Raw genomic sequence first — 21,821 nt, 5'->3', positions numbered from 1 at the left:
ATATTTCATATTGTGAAAATATCTGTTGGCTGCAGTGAGAAGCGTTGATGTTGTCTTGGCCTTATTACTGTAATAGCACAAAGATTCACCTCAGTCTTTCACTCTTCTTCTAAAACTTCCCTAAGTCATTCGCATCCAACTACTCTGTTGCTTCAATGGTGGGATTTCCTGCCTGTCTCTTATCAGTTAGATCCTAAAACAATAGACTCAGCCCACACAAATTTGTACACCGGGCTTGTCTGTGGGTGACTCCGAATCCTCCTTGTGGCTTTCCCCTAACGACCAGATGTCCCTTTCTGGGCAGGGGCCAAAGGATTTAGTGTAGAGCAGGAAGAATGGCTAAAAAAAACATATAGTGTCCATTACTGTGCTTCACATAGCATTCAGCAAAACTGAGGTCCAGTTAACCTCCATTTCACAGCAAAGTAGAGATAATCTGAATCACTTGTGACAACCGCCTGAGGGGACAAACTGCTTTGAGAATTCACATGGCTGGCACTGCACTTGGAAAATTTGTAATGACTGTCATATGTCAGTCATTAAAAGATTTCCATTCATTACAGCACTGATTTCAGGAGATTTAAAGTGACCTATGTTGAGCAAGATGCATTTTCAATGAGAAATGATGTATTCAAGGACCAAAAAATTTCATTGGGAATTCAATATACACAATTTTATTTACATTGACATATGTAACAGCAACACATCAAATTTACATGGTAACACTAAAGCCTTAGGTTTAATAAATATGTAGCAAAATGCAGGAAAAACCTCTAAGATGTTAGGGGAGCAATGAAATGAAAAATAATCTCTATTTGTCTCAGACATCTCCCTCCAGGTTGTAAGATACAGTAATGTCATTTTTGACTGATATTGCCATAAATACTGATGGTCTGATATGACCATTGAGAACAGTTTAGCCTGTTTTACTGTGGCAGTTACCAAGTGAACTGGCACATGGGTCGAAATGATCAATTAGCCAAAATCAAAACATTAGCTAAAGCGAATCTCTTCCATTTAAGTTACCATGGTGACAGAGACACAAGCAGCGTTTTCCAGTTGAGTCTACAGTTGGAAATCTGTGCACACGTAAGAAAATACAGCATAATAAAAATTTGCATGAATGTACCACATCTTCAGTAAGATAAACATCTTCAAAAGCATCAACATTACTTTACAACATATGCACATTTATATTTACAAAAAGACAGAGCAGTAAGACTGTGGGGTTTTAGTAGCCTAAACGACTTTGATGAATCTTTAGTAGTGGCACCTCTTATAACAATAATTCTTTTAATTCTGCAAACATACAGACACGCATACAAAGACGAGTAGACGTGCATGCTCTCACGCATACAAACACACACAAACACATGTTCATACACACAAACAGGACACTTTCCTGGTGCTCTTCACAACAACATCCACCAGTGGGAAGAGGGGAATCGTAATGGTCTGAACTGGAACAGACTACTGGCTGAGAGCTACTGATAGACCCACTTCTGATGGAGGAAACAGCTGGATACAAAGAGGAGAAGGACTGCTGGGAAACCAGCTACTGGCCGGGGGAACAATGAGATGACCAACACACTGAGCCACTCTTACTCAGTGTTGAGCCTTGATGACCCTCAGTCTTCATCTGGCTTGTTGCCTCAGAGATTACTGCAGTTCACTTAATGGCATTTCACATTAGCATCGCCCTGACTTGATCATGATATATACAATAGAGAACTTCAGCAGCAGTATGGGCAAAAAACACACCAACTGCCTGTCAGCCTAAACAGACAAGTTCCTGTTTCCTGGTCCTTCATGAAGGGGTAGAAGGTGTAAAGCAGAGAAAACACATCTCAGAAATGGCAGTACCTGTCTCATGCTTGTAAACAAAGATCATACACTGGATGTGGCAGGAGAGAAACCATATAAACCTGAACAGTTATTTACACCTTTACAAGAGAACTCTCCAGCAGTCCAGTTGTCAAAAAGTGAAACTATACACCTGGATTACTTATATGTAACAAAACCAGGACGAACGCTGAAGCTCCTCAGAGTTACAGGCATCACAGAGTGTCTTCTTTGTCAAATGTTTAACTCTCATCATATTGTAATGATTAGTATCATTATCTACAGATATGTACACATATACAGTCAACAAGCACATAAATGAAAAGCTAGAGTACCATGTCTATACCACATCTCTGAAGACAACTGTGTATGTAAAGTAATAATGGGCTGATACATGGTATAAATAAGTGTATCTGTTAATCAAATCCTGTAAAGAAAGTTATTTGCTCTCTAGGTAGTGACATCCAACATAAAATGAGCAGAAATGTATCAACTAATCAACTTGAAGCACTTATGGACTCTAAGCATGTCTACCATGTTGTCTACTAATACTGTAGCTTATATACCAGTGTCTTGATATCTCAATTTGAATTGGCCCCTGAAAATTATATCCTTCATATAAACATAAAGCTGAACAGATGGAAATAATACTGACAATAAAAGAATAAAAAAAATAAATGAAAGCTGGTGTATACGTGGTGTATGGAGTGATGTGAATTTCAAGTGCCTCAAGTGCTTTTTTTCCTCCGACAATTGCAACAGCCAACCAAAATAAAAACACTACATAAAATGTCCATGACAGAAAAACAACAAAGAATAACAAAACACAAAATGTAATAAAAAGAAAAAAACTCCAAATAGATAGAAAGAAACATCTCAGTTACATACGGAGTGCCAAAAAACAACAAAACAATCTTTATGAAATATGTAGGAAAAATTTGACTGAAAAACTCAAAATAACAAAACAGATAGCAGTGATAATGTACAACAGTTTTAGAGTCCCTCCGCCTCCCCGGTGCCTTAAGAGTTACTTGCTGTGAGCAGGGGAGCATTAGTCCAACTTTTCTCCCTGTAATCAGTAGGCAATAATAGTGATAGCAATGATAAAAGCCATTCTTCCTTTGTTGTTCTTTCTAGCAACAAATGGCAATTACCATTCTGTCTGCGACACGTGACATCAAATGCCATTGGTATCGGGGGGTGGGGGGTGGGGGTGGGCAGGTGTAGTGTTTGGGTGGTTTGTGGCGGAACATTCCAGGCACTTTATGAGGCAGCAAGACAGGTTGGGTGGGTCCTTACACCCGTTGGGCTCTGAGGGTTGTCCCCTCCAGGTAGACCTCATGTTGGACCAGTAAGGGCTGGGTTGGAGCGCTATTACTGCCGGCTGAGTTTGGGTGAAACGCCATGCTCTGAGAACTCGGCTCCTCCCTGGCTCCGGGCGTCACAGGAATCCTGGAGCTGAAGTTGAGATAAATCTGAAAATGAGGAAGAGTTGGTGGAGAGAAAGAGAGGTTTGTTCAAACATCTCAGTTAAACTTCAGTATTCATATAATCTGCACAATGTGTCTCTTTTCTTACTTTAGTGTTTTATATATGTGCCGCTACATCAACAAATAACAAATAAACTTTAAGGAATAGTATGACATTTTGGGAAATATGCTTGTTCACTTTCTTGCCTAGCTCATGGCCAGGAGTCTGTTAGCTTAGCTTAGCATAAAGACTGGATGTAAAGAAAAACAGGTAGCCTGGCTCTGTCCAAAGGTGACAAAATATGCCTACGAGCACCACCTGAAGGTTACTAATTAACACGTTATATCTCGTTAATTTAAAGGTCCAATATACGACATTAAGCCTCACTAGATGTCTCGCTGTAGCACCGGCATCTCAGACCAAAACAAATGTGTGCATTATTTACTCAATGAAGTTGGAAAAAGAAAAAAAAAAAAGAAAGCGCCCCCTGAACTGACAGCTCACGAAACTCAGATCAAACTGTCAAACTAGGCAGTGCTGATCAAATGGATCAAGATTCTCTTACTGCTAATGTTTTCAGAAACATATTTTAATGTTCTGTTTAGCTGTAATATGAGAAACTTTTTGACCAGCTGCCATGTTGAAAACGGACACATGGAGCACACAGAGTGACTCACATGCACTAACATGCACACTCAGATACACTAGCATGCACGCTCACATGCAATAACATGCATGCGTGGCTGGACCGGCTATCAAACAAAGAACAGAGAGGCTCGGATTACAACACACACACACAGAGTGTGACTTCATTCTCTGCTCAGGTTGCCATTACTCCACGATATCTTTACATAGCAGATAGTTGTTTACTGACATTGAGTGGCACTGAATGTTGTGTATTGCACCTTTTATCCGTACAATAACCCAAATGAAAAAAGTTGTGATTTTACGAGCAGTTATGTACTACTGGACTGGACTACTTCTTGGCCAGGTGCAGTTATTTCCTGAAGAAATAGTTTCTTAATTGTTTTTTGTATGAATTAAACAAATTAGATATAACATGGTGAGTTGTGAGCTTTGGAGCTGGTGGAATGCATGTTTTTTAGCTTTGGACAGAGCCAGGCTAGTTCTTTCCCTCTCTTTCCAGTCTTTATGCTAAGCTAAGCTAGCCGCCTCCTGGCTGTAGCTTCATATTTAATCCACAAACATGAGAGTGGCATTGATCTTCTCATTTGATTCCCAGCAAGAAAATGAATAGGCATATTTCCCAAAATGTCAAACTGTCCCTTTAAAGCTTAAAGCATGAACTATCAAAGTTGTTGTGGTGTAAGTGGAAAATCATGAGAACAGTGGAACCCCTCATATGTTGCATGTGTAAATCAGATGACCAGGGAGTTCAAAGACATATGCTCATGCTGTGAGGCCCCAGACCCTCGGCTAAATTATGTGTGAACACTCTAGAGGTGGCTTTGAAAATGGCAGAAATCCACACCTAGCGTGCTTGCCACAGTCATCCGCTTTAAAAAACAAATCTATCAGGGAGTGTTTGAAGAATTAAAATAAAATAATCATTGGTTTATCTGTTAGCATAGAGGACATTGCTTAGCTTCATGTTGTTCAATATGTAAAAACATTCTCTGTTTTTTTAGATAGTTTGTTTGTTTGTGAAAGCTTAAGGGCTTAAAAATAATGCCAAAGGTATCACATGAACCATGTAACATCAGGTTTTAGGACCCAAGAATTGCCTCTATTTCACAATGTCATAACCCTGCTGAATGGTGTGTGAAGTCTTCTCGGTTCATTATTTTTAAGGAATGGAATTTTGATCTCTTTACAGAGAAAGTAAACAATCTCAAAGTGGTGCGACCTACATGCTTAGTGGCATCTGACAGCTGTTGTTCAATCCTTTCCACGACCTTCCTGAAGGGGGGTCTGTTGAAGGGGTCAGCATCCCAGCAGGACCGCATAATCTGATACCTGCAAAGCAATATATGAGCACACAAACAGTTTTATTTGTCCACATTCCCTTCCTTTTCTTTGCTTGTCTTGCTTTCTGTTCAAGAGTTTTTACATGTCCCAGTTTTACTGTAGTTATATGCTTGTGAAAAGCCAAATGCAACAGGATGAGAGCAGGCTGCTTTTCAAATCCCCCACATCACATTCTTTCATAGTCTCACCACCTCCATCTATCCAACCACACGATCTCTGCTATGATCCTTCTACACTCACTCGCATTTCACTTCAACACCTTTCACACACGCTCATATTTCACTTCAACAGAAACTCACATTTCACTGGGTGCAAACTCTGGCGCATCCAGTCTGTATCCTTCTTTTATCAGTTTGTAGAACTTGGCATCGACAGGCATACCAGGATAAGGACTGTTTCCTATGTTAAGAAGAGAGATCTCGTTACACTATGTGCTTCTGAAAACGCATGGAAAAGCCAGAATACCACACACACAGATTTGATAGACATACCCAGTGAGAAGATCTCCCAGAGCAAGATGCCATATGACCACACATCACTCTCAAACGTATACACGCACTCGAAGATACTTTCTGGAGACATCCATTTCACTGGAAGACGAGCCTGAAAGAAAGTGATGGAAAATTGCATTCAGTAACAATTGGAAACTTTTAATCAGTGATGTTATTTTACTTTTATGGCCAAACAAGTTGTGACAGACCACAGCCAGTTCATCAGCTGTCATATGCATGTCGGGTTTGTATACAAGCCTCAACAACTGTTCCTGTGTACTATGCTATCTTAAGGCTAACAATTCAAATGCAGCAATTAAACAAATGAAACAATAAAGTACAAGAGAGGCCACTGCAGAAACAGAGAAAAAACAAAAAGTTAAAAAGGGAATTGTTGCCTTGAGTTTTGAGAGGAGTTCTTTTGGAAAATTCATTTTTTAACAGTTCTCAGAAGACACGATGATCTGAGAACAGGCTTGTTGAGAAATAAGGTTCAAGATACAGTTCGCGTAAGTTGCTGAATATTTTCTAGGAGGAGTGAGTCAAAGGCAAATTGCCTTGTTTGATCTTGAAACTGTGTTTCAAAACATCCTCAAGACTAAATAATGTTCCTTCAACTAACTACTTTCAAATATTATATTCCTTAGATGATTTATCGTCATACACCTTCAGCTAAAATTAGCTTTCTAGAGAAAGGAACAGTCCCTAAGGAGGAAGGTTGCATAAACAGCAGCTTTGACAAATGATGACATGACAGATTATGCAAGGGCCCACCAATTAACTTTATTATTTACTTACCAATAAACTAATTTATTACTTTACAAATTGATTTAAGCAGTTCCAAACCAGTAAATCTAAGGACAGAGGTTGATTTAATACAGTAGAAGGATGTCATGTTGCAGTGGGACTTTCATGAAGTGTCACATCGTTAGTGCAGACTTACATTGCCTTTGACTACATAGTTGGAGTCTGTGGTGATGTCCCGGGCCAGGCCAAAATCACATATCTTTGCCACTCTTCCTTGAGTCAGTAGGATATTTCTGGCTGCCAGATCTCTGTGGATACACTGGAAAACAAAGCACACCACTACCTATAATATCTGATGATACACATTAGCTACGTGACCAATCAATAATATAACATTAGTCACGAATGAAGCGCTTTTTCCCGATGCAGTTTGGTACTGAATTTCCACATCTGATTCTGTGTAACACACAACCACTGACACTGATACATGAGCTTATCGGCCACAGTATCTTTGCCCCCATGACTAATAAATTTTTCAACAGCATGCTCCAACATGCGTTTTAGGTCCGCTTACTAGCTGTGGAAACATGACCAACGCTTTGTGTTTAAAAAAAACAAAAAAAAACAGTCAGATATGATTTGTAGAAATTCACATTCAGTTTTATGCAGAAATCTAGCTTGACAGTTGTTATTTTAAGAGTGGATGCTCACATTTTTGGAGGCTAAGAATTCCATGCCTTTGGCCACTTGGTAGGAGAAGCTGAGAAGGTCTTCAGTGTCTAGAGACAGACCATCCTCGTCAAACATTTCACTCTCAACATCTGCTTCAGCGTAAGAGCCACCTGAAGGGACAAACGGGTCCAAAATTATTTTTTCTGATATGGTTTAAGCCTTTATTCAACTGTGTCTATTAAGTCTGAAGAATTTGATGAATGGCTGGCTTGCCTTTGCGCAGTGAGCGTCTCTTCTCAGAAGATGAGCTGAAAGGAAGGTTGCCAGCAGCAGAAGGCCTCATGGTCATGTAGCCGTTCAAGCTGTCACTGTGAAGAGGAAAGGAGCAGTCTGGTCTGAGCTGAGCACAGTCGCACATAGGCACGCTGCCGTCTAAATACTCTCCTCCTACGCACGTTCTGGATAGTAAATACTAGTACTTTCTTTTCTCTTCCAAACACAATAAACCACTCTCCCATTCTTCAACACATAAAAGAACCTGACCCAGCTGCGTCTCTCTGTGGCACGACGTTGCGGTAGTAGCAGTCTTCCTCGAGCTTGTAGCAGATGAAGGATTCTCTCTTTCTGCGTAGAAAGTTAAGGAGGTCTCCGAAACAGCAGTACTCTGTAATCACCAGTGTAGGGCCTGCAGATGAAAAAACACGCCTCATGTCAGTGATATTTCCAGAAATATAACAAACAGCTGATTTAGAAAGTGAAACGGTACCAATGTGGTGTGGTAAAGCATGGTTTGATACACATACTGACAGCAAGAATCAGAAGGAAATTAATCATCTTAAATGTTGTAAACAATGTCTGAGGTTTCTAGTTTTATTCCACATTCCTAATTATCATGCTGGACAACATGGCTGCCGCACCTCCAACAGTGCAGGCTCCCAGCAGGTTGACAATATTCATGTGGTTTCCCAAGTAACTGAGGACTTTCAGCTCTGACATCAGTGCCTCTTTCTCTGTGGCATGAGCGCTTGCTGTGGAAGAAAAAAAAAATGTTGGAACACAATCAGCATGTGCAAAAGGATTAGGAGTAAACTAAGCTCAAATTCACCCATGATTGCTGGAGGCTAATTAAAATAAAAGGGTGCCTGTTTAATATGTTGACTTGGCAGCAGTGTGCAAACCACCCAGTAAAAATATCAACATAATAACTGCCTGTCTTTAAACATCTACAGGAAAATTATTTATTAATTAATTCTTAATAAATCATAGCTATTATGCACATTTATCAAATAGCTACGTTTAGTCAGTTTGCTAGACTGTGCTCGTGCCAATGCCTTTGCATGTAGGTGCTTACATTTGAGCATTTTCACAGCCACCGTCATGACTGAATCTGCTTTGGAGAGTCCATACGCAGTTGCTTCCACCACTTTTCCAAATGCACCAGATCCCAGTGTCTTCCCTGAACACAAGAAGACAGACACAAAACTGTTACTCCCCATCTTGTTTTCCTCCCTCAAACTGGCCACATGCCAGCGTTCCTAGGACAACACACCAGTTTTACCCCCCGGGCTGCGTGCGTAGCCAACAGGACACGCAGGATCCTGTTTAAGGAGGTTTGTTAAAAACAACACCCAGAATATGTCAACAATATTATGTTTGCAGTGAGGGAGTGGGGTTTCTTCATTAATGAGCTGTAGAACTGGTTCGTCGGTAATGACCACAGACATGGCTCAAACCTTAATGCTGTGTCCAAATACACAGAAAACAGAGTCTGTCAATCAGCATGAAGTAGCCTGAGGGTGGCAGCAATGATGTCATGCCAACTGCACTGTTAGGCTTGATTACAGAGACTATTACTGAGTCAAACCTCCATTTATCTCCATTTCACTCTGCTCCTACAGTGACAACCAGGATGTACATTTCAGTGTCACAGTGCGTCAGAAATGACAGATTAATAGAATTATAGAGGCCTCAATACAGCACACATCACAGATTTTTTTTTGATGAATCAGTGGCTGCAGCACATGAGGAGTGCAAATTGCTCACCAAAACGCAAGTTGTTTCGAGGAAACTCCCAATTGTGATCATACGGCAGCTGGGTGGGGTCAATGTACACATAGTTATTGCCGTGGATGCCCTCGATAACTTTCCACTGTATCTGGTATTTGGGTTTCTGGTGTGAAGGCAAACAAAAAGAGAGCAAAACAGACATGACTGATACAAACAAACTCATAGGGTTGAACATGCTATTCTTTATTTCTTGATCTGTTATGTCTCAAAATTTGAAGATAGAGGGTGTGCCACTCAGGAAATGAGCGGAACTGTCTTACCTGCATATACTTGTAGAACAGCATGATAAGAACAAGACAGAGGATGGCTGCTGCTGATACAGAGCCAATTAGCAGAGGGGTGAATAGATCATGGGGAACAGTCCTCTCTGCAGGAAGACAGATATGATTCTGTTAGGTACCATAAGATATACACAGTATGAGAGCAGTGACAACAGAGTCAAACAGTGACTCTCTCAGTGGTTTGCCATGTTTATACTCTAAATGACATTGCAAAGGGGCATTAAGGTAAGCCACAGAAAGTTAAGTCATAGTGATGCCCTCTTTGGTCAAATCACAGCAAACTAATCCAATTATTTATGTATACATACAGTAGGGTCCTCTGCTATTTCATGTTTGCAAATTCTCCACTTTATTTTGTTTGTTAACTGCTTTTAATCCCTTTTGATTATACAGTATTTTACTGTATTGCTGTTGCTTTTACAGCTGTGCTGGTGAGTAATTATATGTAATCAGTGTTCTGTTCCTTTGTGTCTGGCTGTTTGTGATGCCTTATTGTTTAGCTCCTCTGTACAGTGGGGTGTAATAAGCTCTTTAGAGATAAGAAGCTTTCTCTCCACTTCAAATCTGAGAATGCAGAGTCTGCAGGAACTAATCCCCTGTAAACCTGTCAGTGGTTTCTAAAGCCCTGTGTATTCTCTGCTGCAGCTCACTGACACCTCCAAGCCTCCTACAGCCCCAGAACTCCCAGCACTGCCAGGACTCCTACTGCGCTCCACACTCTCAGCGCCTCCGCCTGGTCTGCTGTTACTCTGTGAAGCATAAAAATCCTGGGCACACACTCCCAAAGGCCTGTCTTGTCTGGCTGCGAACATTCTCCTCCCTCATAATGCTCGCCCACATACCCGCTGTAGCCACAGTTAGCCCCCAGTGTCCTGCATAAACCCGGGTCTTCAGGCTGAGGCAGGGACAACTTGTTATACTTTCGGTTCCAGTGCTGTTACCACTTTCAGGACATTATACAGCAGATGGGGAAGCCGTTATAACAGAGCGGATTTGGAGTCATAGAGTAAACAATGGACTAAAGCTAATTCCTATCTGTAAGTGACAACATCTTATCGTAGCCAATCATGTCTGAGATATCTCTCCGTGCTAATGTTTACCTAACAGATTTTAGGAGACCAACTTCTAACTTTAAGGCCACATTTAAGGGTTAATCCTCACCCAAATCATGCTTTTAGTAAATATTTTGAGTTGAGAAATAAATCCTATGAGGGCGTTACAGAAAGCTGAACTTAAAATTTTGTTTCTAAGTCCACAGAGCAGGGAGTCACAGGCAGGTGACAGAAGTTTTAACGTCACTCAGATTAATCTAGTAAACAGCATTTTCATGAAACTAAAATCGGGTAAACAAAGATCTGCAATTTGAAATGAGGAGATTTTCACATCCGTCAGTCCTCTCTCTGCACTGTCGACTTTGTTGCACTTAATTCTTATCCGAAGGTGAACACAAGCAGAGGATTATAACAATTCAACAACAAAACATGAGACTGCCAGGCGCCGGCACCCCCTTTAATACCACATGACCTGTGAGCATATGTGTGTGCATCCCACTGTATTAATTTGCGTGTGTGATACCTCAACTCACCACTGATGGAGAAGAGTGTGTAGGCCTGCTCTCCCTGCACTGTGGCCACACACTCCAGAGTATTGAATCGTCCCCTGCTGATGTTCACTCGACTCTCCACCTCTGTCTTTCCAAACATGGGACTGAACAGTGTCACAGTGATGATATTGTGCTCTTCCTGGGTGGCATTCACCTGTTGGGAGCACCTGAAGGCAGAAGATTATACATTGTTGATTGCGAGTTGACGGGATCACCGAGCTATTCATCAATTGTCTCAGTCAAGACTCTCTGGCATCTCTGACCTAAGTCTCTGCAAAGCACACATTCCTTTCCTTAGTCATGAAAACACCTTTCCCAGGAATTAGTTTTGCCAGAAGTCATAATACTAGCAGGGAATTCCTTCTGTGCTCATAAAACAAAGGTGATTTTTTTATAATGAGGCCATGGCTCCATGTTTCACTGCACTGTACCATAAAAGCAACTCTTATCTACGTGCTCTCTGGTCATAAGCTCACTCAGGTCACATTAGTTTCTCTTTCTATACTTTGTGTGCGTGCCTGCATGTAATGAGTGTTAAGTGGATTTGATTGTAATTAAAAAATGACTGGATGAAGTTGGGATAATTACTTATGATCCATTGGCTGTGCCACTTGGGATTGGAGTTGCTATGGCAACCAGGTGCTCCTCCTACAACACACTTTATGTTTGACACAAGATGAACTGGTGTCCAGTTGTATCCAGGCAGATGTACTGGGTCCCTACCAATCACAAGTCAATTCTTTTCCAATCCCCTGTCACATGGGATCATCTTATCACAGTCAACCAATCACAAGTCAGCCTCGTCAAATCCCACAATCCAACATTCCACCTTCATCATCATTCTTGCCTTCATCCAATATGTCTTAAGTGTGACCTTTATGACCCTTGAGGTGTGCTTCAAATTGATTTTGTGGAAGTTTGAGTGTAAGACTACAAACAAAGATCTGAAAAGGTGCTTTGCAATAAGTTGGTGGTGCTGCGTGCAAACATAAAGTAAAACTCCCAAAACTTTACAGAATAACCAGAAGGGACTCTACATTAATGCAATTTTAACAGCCTAAATGCTTATCAATAGTGTCTTACAGAAAATAAACCTTGTGTATATAGTGGGAAACACATTGCAAAAGCTGTGAAATCGTTAAGCAAACACAAATCTAGTAACTGGAAAGCTTTAGAGCATTTTGTTGGTTCGTTGACACATGATATAGCTGCTTTTGATTTTCATTTGGCAGGTTTTGCTTACTTTGTTTTCAAAACTGATGACCAATTTGCCTTATATCAGTTTCCAATCCCAGTAATTACTTCAGGCTGTAGTTTCAGTGCACGTCCAGCATAGTTGTTACACAACACCAGCATATTAGTCTGTACTTATTTATGTCTTTTAAACCAAAGTAGAAATAACGAAAAACTTTCACAAAGGAATATGGATAAAGTTTGAGACTGGAATATGGGACCATATGTTTTTCTTACTCTTATGTCGTTTCTAAAGCCCCTGGAAACTTTCAAAACTTTCTGAAAAGTTTCAAATCTTTCTCTATGACATTAAATATTACCAAATAAGCAACAATAAAAGTTCAAATTTGGTAAGAAAAATCCTTAGTTGTTATTTATTTAAAGTTTAACACTCACTCAACACTTAACACTTAACCCAGCTAATCTGCTTTATGAGGACGATGTGGGTATGGTTTGATCAGATTTGATTGACAGCGGCCTGGCAACAATACTAAACACTGATTGGCGCATGGAGGTATGATGTCACACTTCGTCTGCCCACTTCAAGCCAGTGAGAAACGTAATGACAAACAGAGAAATGTGGAAATCTCTCATGTTAAATAACCAAAACTGTTTTAACTTTGACAGAAAATTGTGTTTTCACATATCTGCATCGATCCCTGATAGTATGAAGCTGATTGAGAAAATAGGTTTCCAAGGCCTTTATAAACTATACATTAAAATGTTCACCGATTGAGCCGCTTTGTCTGATGATCTCACCTGACATAGGGCTGCTCACAGTAGTACCAGGTGATCTGTGGGGCAGGGAACCCCTCCGCCACACAGCGTACCTGTCCGTCCACCGGGCCTTCATGCGATACAATTTCAGGTTTACCTAAATCATACAAATTAATTTATTAAATGTCAAGTAAAACAAGTTTTATCAGCATGACATTTAACTGTATTGAACCTCAGCCAGGTATAAATCACACAAGGGAGGGTGAAAGCTATAGACCTATAAAGAAAAAATGTCAATGAAGCCTTTTACCTCATGTCAGTGGATGCAATGTGGAGGAACTGAATTTTTATTATATAGCTTAAGGGAGCAGGAAACCTTTAACATAATCTATGACATAACTTACTGATAACAAAGATGGTAAATGTCTGATTCACTGATGCGTCACCATTGGAAGCTTGAAAGGTGTAAACTCCACCTTCTGACGTTTTCAGTCGCACCAACCTCAGCTCGCTGCCGTACCTAAACAACAAAAAGTAATTATATTAATTGTTAAATTCTTATTGTTGCTTTAATTGTGCATAAACAAAGAAAAAAAAAGAAACAGCTTCTGCTCATTCATTTCTTTACTGCCTGAGGAAAGAATTTAAAATGCTCAGATATTTGCATTTAAGATTATAACCAGTGTTCTCTTTGTCTTCTTTTATACAAATCAGTTCATCGACAGCGTGCTCATGCAAAGCATTAACAGAAAATGATTAACTATTTGCAGTCCTTTTATACCCAATTATTCTCTAGGCTACTTTAGAAATCAATTTTTCTACACTTACTGACATAGATTTATTGATTTTTAACATAGTAAGAAAAACTGTGTTCTCTCATGTCCAATTGAGGCTTAAAGGTCACATCACAGGCTTGTCATATTAAAAGAAATGTTTGTTTCACACACCATGAAGCGTGAACTAAAATGCATTATGCTGGACATGCAGCCTTTGATAATATTATGTAAAATTTCTATCTGCAGCACAGAGGTAATACTGCAGATATTTCATGGTTTCAATTTCCATGAAAGCCATTTATATTCTGACAGTTCTCGTTTCACTAGAAACCCATAGGCCTTTTTAAAATTTCTGCCGTATTTCTCAGGGAGCTGCAACAAGTGTAGCTGTTGCATCAGCACCTTGGCTGACCTGCAGCCATCTCCAAACCAAAGGTGTTAAATTCCATTGTAAGACGTTAATGAACATTTTCATCTATGTGGTGAGACTGGGGTAAGTCACACTTAAAGTAAGTGTGTGTGTGTGTGTGTGTGTGTGTGTGTGTGTGTGTATGTGTGTTTTTGTCGCACCTGTACTCATGACTGTGTGTGGTGATGACATGGTCGGTTGTATTCTTGAGCTCGTGGCCCATGAAGCTCCAGGAGGAGATGTATGGCTTTGGGTAAGCCTCCATGTCAACGTTTAGGGACAAACTCTCGCCTGAACGGACATGGATGGTTCTGTTGTTTATGTGGGTTAAGCTGATGAACCCTTTTTCTGAAAAATAATGAAATTAGATATTGTTGCAGGATTTGCAGAAGTAAAATACAGTCTATATTCATTGGACACAGAATGATTTCAGTCGTTGTCGTCAAGAGACTTACAGGCAAACCACAGAGTAACCCAACACATGCACATGAAGACCTCACAGTCAAAAGCGACGGGACAAGACAACACATACCGTATCACTCCAAATATGAACAATTAACATTCAAATTTCATGAAAACTGGTGAATTTAAAGTTGCTGTCGGCTTTTTTGAGATGAAATATCAAGAAATTCAACACAAGACTGATACCACTCCAATACCAGCTATGAGTGACTGGCCGGTCACACCTTCTGCTTAAAATTTCTCCTCATTGGTCAGTTAAATGTTTGACACATTTCATTTAATATTTTATGACGTCAAAAATCTACCGAACGCAGCTTTAACCGAAAACAAATCTCTTCATGTACTCACCATAAACATCGAGCCACACTGATTGCATGTTGACCCCTTTCTCGTTCTCGGCTTCACACTGGTACCTCCCAGCGTCCTGTGGTCCGACCGCCGCAATGTGCAATGTGGCACTGCGTACGTGAGTAAAGTCCTCCGTCAGGATACGTGAAGCACCGTCAACCTTTGGTGGTTGCTGTGGATACCAGACGGCACCCTGTCAACGCCCAGAGATCTCTAGAGATTAACCCCGTCTGCATGTCTATCCTTGCCAAGCACACAAATACTGACAGACACACAAGTGCCTGCATGCAAGCTACATACACACATCCAGTCACACACACATACGTATGCACACGGTAGTCCACATGTTCCACACACAGCCAAGACCCTCAAGCTTAGACAGCAGGAACTATGGCCCCTTTCACTCTCGTCTATAAGAAGAGACAGCCACTGATATCAGCTACACAGGAGTTTCACCTCTCTCCTCCACACTCTGCTCTTCATTACAAAAACATTTTTTAAAATAGTTGAATCTATGTATGAAATATTTTTAAAAAAATCTGCATTAGCGCATCATGACATCAATCTTATGAAGTTTTTTGTGTGTATTAAAATGCTACGTTTCTACTGAATCATTGCAGTTTTTGACTACGAATTGTGGCATCTCAGATGGCACTAATTTTTATGTTCCTGGACAATAATCAATGTAACTGGCAGGTAGTTATTATTTGGATTCACATTTCTGACATATCAAAGATGATTTATAAGCGAGTTTTTACAATAAATTCAGAAAAATAACCCTAGTGCTGGCTATAAATCCCCAGGACAGCTGGTATTTAGTGGCTGACTCTTCCTAACTCTTGAGTAAAATATCTCCTAGACCTGATCAAAGCCCCTTTAGATCTCACAAGACAACCAATCAATACTCAAAAATGGCTCCACTGACAAAAATCTAGTTGAATCTTACACCAACAGCACAGTACACAGTAAAGAAAAGGCAGAAGCGTCTCACCGAGCCAGGCGGGGTGACCCACTTCAGCTTAATTTCTCCATTGACGTTGGTGGTGTTGCAGGTGATTAAGAGACTCTCATCCCAGGTGAGAATCATTCTTTTGGGTGCCTGCATCTCAATCACAGGAGGAGCAACAGGGACTAGAAGGAAATAAACTCAAATTAAGATTCAATTTGCATAAATGTGTCAGAATCCTGACTTTGGTAGAGCTAGTGCATAACAAAACAGAGCAAAACAAACAAAGCAAGCAAAACAATGTACATGCATGCGTGTGTTTACACTGCTTTACCTGGTTTCGCTGTCAGATAGTAGTCACGTGATCTGACGTGCTGTTCTCTGAGCGTTCCTGTGCACACATAGCAATCTTCGTAGGCCTTTTGTGTGTTGTGGATGGTGATGCCTTGCTCCAGGCTCGCAGAGTACTGGAGACCAGGGGCCAGAACTCTACTGGAACACGTTTCTAGGCGCAGGTCGACCAGACTTGGATCAGTTGCTAGGCAGGGGATGGAAACAGAGTCTCCCACTCGAGTGAGAATGTTGGACACCATTGATTTTCTGAACGGATTGTCGGGATCTGCCAAAAAATGCAATCGCACATCGAAGGTGGTGTCAGAGCGGTAAAAACAATGTGTTGTTGAAACTTTAGTTTGTGACTTCCATGATATAAAAACGCTACACTGCTCGACAGGCTCCATATTCCTGATATTTTTATTTGGGAAGTCATATTTTGACTTCTTGCCATATGATTGCTATGAATTGCTTCTTTCTTCATGATGGTTCTAGCACTGATAAAAAAAAACAGAGTGTATTTGTGGGCAAAAGTTAAAAGTTTACCTCCTGCACAAGCTCATAAGCAAGTATTTATGATGATTCCACATCTGGGCCTCTGATCTAAACTGCTTGTTGCCTTAAAGGTAGAAGTGTGGATTGTGGGGTGAATGATCAGCACATAAGCCTGCAGTGATGGCAGTAAGCCAAGGGGATGTGGAGCCACATAGAGCAGGAGATACAGTAAAACTCAGTTATAGCACTCGATAATCGGCTAGAGTATCTACTGTACCTGTCAGGGGCAAAGTTACAAACACCTTTGTCTATAAACACACCCACACACACTGCTCCCTGTCACTGCTGTGAGAAATGCCAAAGGATTTCCTCTGCTGTTTTTGATTTGAATCATCTTTCTCCTCTCTCTCACTCACACACACACGCAAATACCACACAACCACAAATCACCTACATTTGCTCATACACAGATTATCCAGCTACCTTTGACAAAGACATAGATGGAGGTTTTCTCTCTGGAGCTCTCCTCCAGGCAGATGTAGCGACCCATGTTAAGAGGCTGAGCCCGGCCGATGTGCAGAGTGGACATCCCGACAGTTTTTTTCTCTCCCCGCACCTTCAGCCGGTCCTCCCGCTGCCACTGCATGTTCCTCTCACCCTGGCAACGCAGGTCGAAGGGTGCGTTGAGCTGGACGACAAGGTGGGGGCCGGCAGGGGTGATAGTGGGCTTTGTGTTGCCTATAATGGGAATGAAGGTACAGCAAACATTCCAAGCTCATGATTTTGTGTTATTTATATGTTGCAAAGTGGTCTACTTTTTTACCACACTGTGCAGGACAAGATCATACATCCTCATGGCAACATTGGTGATATTATGATCACTCAGAGGAGGAATGCTTTTAAACACTGAAGTGAGTTTAAATGTCCTGAAAGACTGAAGATCTTTTCAAGTCTCAGAATATTGGAGAGATAATTTAGGTCTTTTTTTTATTATTACTTTAAAAACCTTAAAGGGGAGTTAGGCGGCATTTAAAAGATCCTAATTATGCTATAATCCCCCTCCCCACTGTGAAGTCAAGATGTGTCAACAACTCTACAAGACTCATGTGCATTATAACGGCTTAAAGGTACAATCCCTGATCCAAATGTAAACAACAGGATTGCCCCACCCTCAAAATTCAAAACACAAGATTTGTACTGGCTATCACTCCCAAATTGATTGAGAGGTCTTTTGATACACAGATTAACACTTAAAAACAACTATATATAAAAGAATAATTGTTCGGTTTAAGACGGTTTGTCTTAACGGTTTGAGAATCACAAAAAGTGTTATTTTTCATCTACAAGCTAAGCTTTGATGATATATGTGAATATACTTTAGATTGTTGATGATTGGGCTTTTAACGTCTGACTATCATGATGTAAAGTGGCAGGTAAAGGAGCTCGGAGTGACACCAGAGATCACACCCTCAACCTCTTGACATCTGAGTACATCTTTCTAATCAAATAGCAAAGGAAATCAAGTGAGGAATTGCGCTACACACAAGAAACATGCAACTCCTCCTTCATATTTTTACCAGTCATGGTATAAAATAAAACAAATGTGTGTAGCATGAGCTGGGCGTGATGGGTACTGTGAAGTGGATGTTTTCAAGGGGTCGGCTATACCCAAAGATTCAATCTGCTGCACTAACTGAAAACAGGTGCGGAAAGTGAATGAGTAATGTTTCCTGTTCCCTGAGAAAACATCACCAAGAAGACTAAAAAAAAAAAGAGGTACACAACCCCCACTGAGCTCCTCAGTGATAAAAACACTACAGAACTGTGGCTGCAGCTTCCTCTGTACAGTAGGAGTGTGAGAGATCCATCCGTCCACTCACCCCTCCTTTGTTACGATAAATAAATACATTTCATATGAAGTCAATTGTTCTCCCTTTCCCACAGCCTACACTTCAGCCACAATATGTACAGTATTTGTTGTGTATAGAGATAACATTGTGGAAAGGGTGTAATGGCACGACAGACTTATCTCAAACACTTAAATTATTAGAATCACAGAACAGCAAACAGCAAAGACAGGTCCGTTTAGAGACTGTTAATAATGCTTATGGATTCTGTGTGTGCAGAACCTCTGTGTCCTAAATATTTACCCAACAACTGTGGAATTTAACGTAAAGGTTTGGCAGGTCAACATGGCAAGTAGGGGAAGATAAAAAAAGAGGATCTTACAGTTCTTTGTGATGTATGCGGAATAGGCTACATTTATTAAATCATTAAATAGCACAAGAAATTGTCGCAGAGCACAGGAAAACATGGCAAAAAGTGAATTAGGTGTGCAGCCTGTCTGAACGGGCTTAAGGCAAACTTCATGGCGTGCCGTATTGCATCACATGACAGGTAAGCTTGTGTACACTGACTGGAAATGTGGCAGTCATTCAAATTCCCTGATGATATCAACATGGACATCAACGGCCTCCCATGGGCTGGCGATCGGATCTGATGGAAATGAAGCCACAAAACACAGTCCACCTGATCCCGCCCTGAGCTGCACGAGGCTCCGCGGACGCACCAGTGGTGCAAAGGAGTGCAAACAGCAACACTTTATCACATTATGGTTAACCGCTCGTATCGGGACAGAAAGGAGGTGTGTGCGACATGCCAAGACAGATTTCCATAATTTTGCGAGCTATCTCTGGGGAAATCCCAAACTCTGTTTCCTGACATGATGAAAAGTTGACTTTGAATTATAAACTTGCAGTTGAACCGATAAAAACCTTTCAAAGTGAAAACTCAACTGACATAACAGAGTAAAACCCAAACATATTTGTATAAAAAGGCAGTAAAGTGTTCTAATTAGATGTTTATGGCCCTTAACCTCAGCAGCAAGACTGAAAATGATGCCAAGACATAATAGATGCAATGTGTCAAAATCCATCCACAGAAGAAAGCAAAACAAACCAACTCGGGCTGCAGGTCTAAACGGCTTGGTGTCAAGTCACACATGTGACAATATTTAGTACCTATCCAAAAGGTGAGGAATTGCATAAACAGGCTAAACAGTCCGAGATATTGCAGCTGCTCGTTTGCATGCTTCCTAGGAATAAGAGGTTGTCAATATTTCCATAACGACGGTTATGTGCGGCAGAAAACCGCATGAACCTGTCGCCCTTATCGACCATAACAAGATATTTAAAAAAGTCTCTCGGCATCGATCGCAGTCATGTACGTTATTCTGCATCCTACTTTACTTCCACAGTCACATCGCTTTTTGTTGATGGCGCTCTGTTCTCTAAATAAAACATAAATTATTAAAGTAGCGCGCTCCAGATCATCACCCAAAGTAGCTATCCACTTTCCTCATGAGGTTTCAGTGACTTCAGGTTTTCTTATCAGCGGGCTTTAGACCTGCCTGCACTTACAAGAACAAAGACAAGTGTGGAGAAATGCACCATGAGGGCGATGCAGAGCAAGACAATTCAATTCACTATAATGTGGATTAACCTACCGGGCTAAAGGGAGCTGAATACCTGCAGTCATTAAGATATAGTCGACCCTTTTGTTGTTCAAAAGTGAACAGCAACAAGTTGCCTTCATAAACTGGCGCATCAAGTGCAAACGCTCAGCCTTACCTGGATGGAAGGTGAACTGCAAAAAGACAGACAGCAGTATCCAGTGGTATTCCATAGTTATTATTCCATGGGTCTAGTTGTGAAGGTGAGCCAGTGCCTTTATGGTCAAGGTAGCTCTACTCTACTCGCCGAGCGCGTCGGGGTTGTGGGAAGTTGACTGCGGGCTCTGATAGAGGCGCACTTACAAGTCTTTAAAGGCACAGATGCTCAGTATAGCTCGCAACAGCAGCAGCCGTCGCCTATCTGTAAACATGCTGTTCTCCTGGAGCGCGCCAGAGGGGACGGTGCAGGCCGACCAGGTAGCCTATCTCTGACTGTCTGTGGCGTCAACAACATGTTTATACGAGCCAGTGGTGGAGCCTACGTTACACAGAGAGAGGGAGGTGTTTGGGACCTGTTGTCTGCTTCCCGACTAGAAAACCGAGCTCAGAGACTGACAGATGAAGACCAATTGCACACCAACAATTGTACAAAGCTTTGATCTAGCCCACATGAATGATCCTGCTGTAGATAACGCCGAATCTTTAGGAATCAGTATATCTAATTAAGTCTGTAGAACTTTCCACATGTCTAGTCAAAAAACTGGGTGCAACCCTAACACGTATTCACGCTTTACACTGAAAACACATCAGTTTCAGCTCTAAAGAGACAATAATGTTTCTCAAGTATTTTATTTTATTTTATTTATTTATTTTGGGATTTCTTCAGAAATGGGGAAGATAACGACTCTTTGTCTTTTGCTTCCTCCTGAGACCACACATGACATTATTTGGACACTGGCACACACTCGCACACTCCCAGAGGTGGCCTAGTTTTCCACTGGCTATCAAACATGCATGCATGGTAACTGCTCTCTGATGGTGTGTAATGTTGCAAGCAAAGCAAAGCAAGCAAATAGCTATGCCATTTTTTTATTGCAAACAGCTGTTCTTGTATCATCCACTATTCCATCCACATCAGGTTTATCCTGTAAATTAAAACAGCCAGTTAAAATCCCCTGTTGTGATCACATCAAACACTGTTCCCCTTCTGAGTGACTTTTTAGATGAACCCATTCGGGGAAACAGAATTTGCATTTTAAATGTTCTGTTTCTATTTATCCTGTGATATGATGTTAGACTTTTTAATTCTCTCTACACATATACTATTTTTTGCATAAGACTTTATATTATAACATTTTTACATCCTCAAGGTTTTACAGTTCAAGTGATTTAACCAGTTTTTGTAGTACCCTTGGGGAAAATTTTCAGTTGGAGTTGAACCAAAAACATTAAAACATAATGACTCCTGAAGGGGCGCTATAATTAAAGA

The 21,821-nt window shown here is 40.9% G+C and overlaps 2 protein-coding genes across 3 annotated transcripts in view; both read right to left on the bottom strand.

The window, feature by feature from the left end:
• Window positions 1-21,821, bottom strand: part of LOC121900313 (proteoglycan 4-like) — a 676,357-nt gene that overhangs the window by 171,303 nt on the left and 483,233 nt on the right. The window lies entirely within an intron of this gene.
• On the bottom strand, window positions 647-20,975 carry kita (KIT proto-oncogene, receptor tyrosine kinase a). Of its 2 annotated transcripts, none has more exons than XM_042416527.1 (21): window positions 20,511-20,975; window positions 17,365-17,619; window positions 16,388-16,672; window positions 16,099-16,238; window positions 15,108-15,300; window positions 14,459-14,645; window positions 13,517-13,632; window positions 13,155-13,269; window positions 11,145-11,329; window positions 9,539-9,645; window positions 9,255-9,381; window positions 8,563-8,667; window positions 8,129-8,239; window positions 7,755-7,896; window positions 7,485-7,579; window positions 7,251-7,381; window positions 6,736-6,858; window positions 5,793-5,904; window positions 5,601-5,700; window positions 5,184-5,289; window positions 647-3,317 (listed from the first exon to the last, which is right to left on the bottom strand). In XM_042416527.1, exons 1-21 carry the CDS (start codon window positions 20,563-20,565, stop codon window positions 3,138-3,140), a joined length of 2,970 nt encoding a protein of 989 aa, XP_042272461.1. In that variant the 5' UTR covers window positions 20,566-20,975; the 3' UTR covers window positions 647-3,137. The 2 variants fall into 2 exon arrangements, with proteins under 2 accessions (XP_042272461.1, XP_042272462.1); XM_042416528.1 differs by having other exon boundaries at window positions 15,108-15,279.

Source organism: Thunnus maccoyii, chromosome 7 (assembly GCF_910596095.1).
Source record: "Thunnus maccoyii chromosome 7, fThuMac1.1, whole genome shotgun sequence".
Classification (NCBI taxonomy): domain Eukaryota; kingdom Metazoa; phylum Chordata; class Actinopteri; order Scombriformes; family Scombridae; genus Thunnus; species Thunnus maccoyii.
The sequence above is the reverse complement of the archived record's forward strand: the minus strand, read 5'-3'. Positions and strand labels throughout refer to the sequence as shown.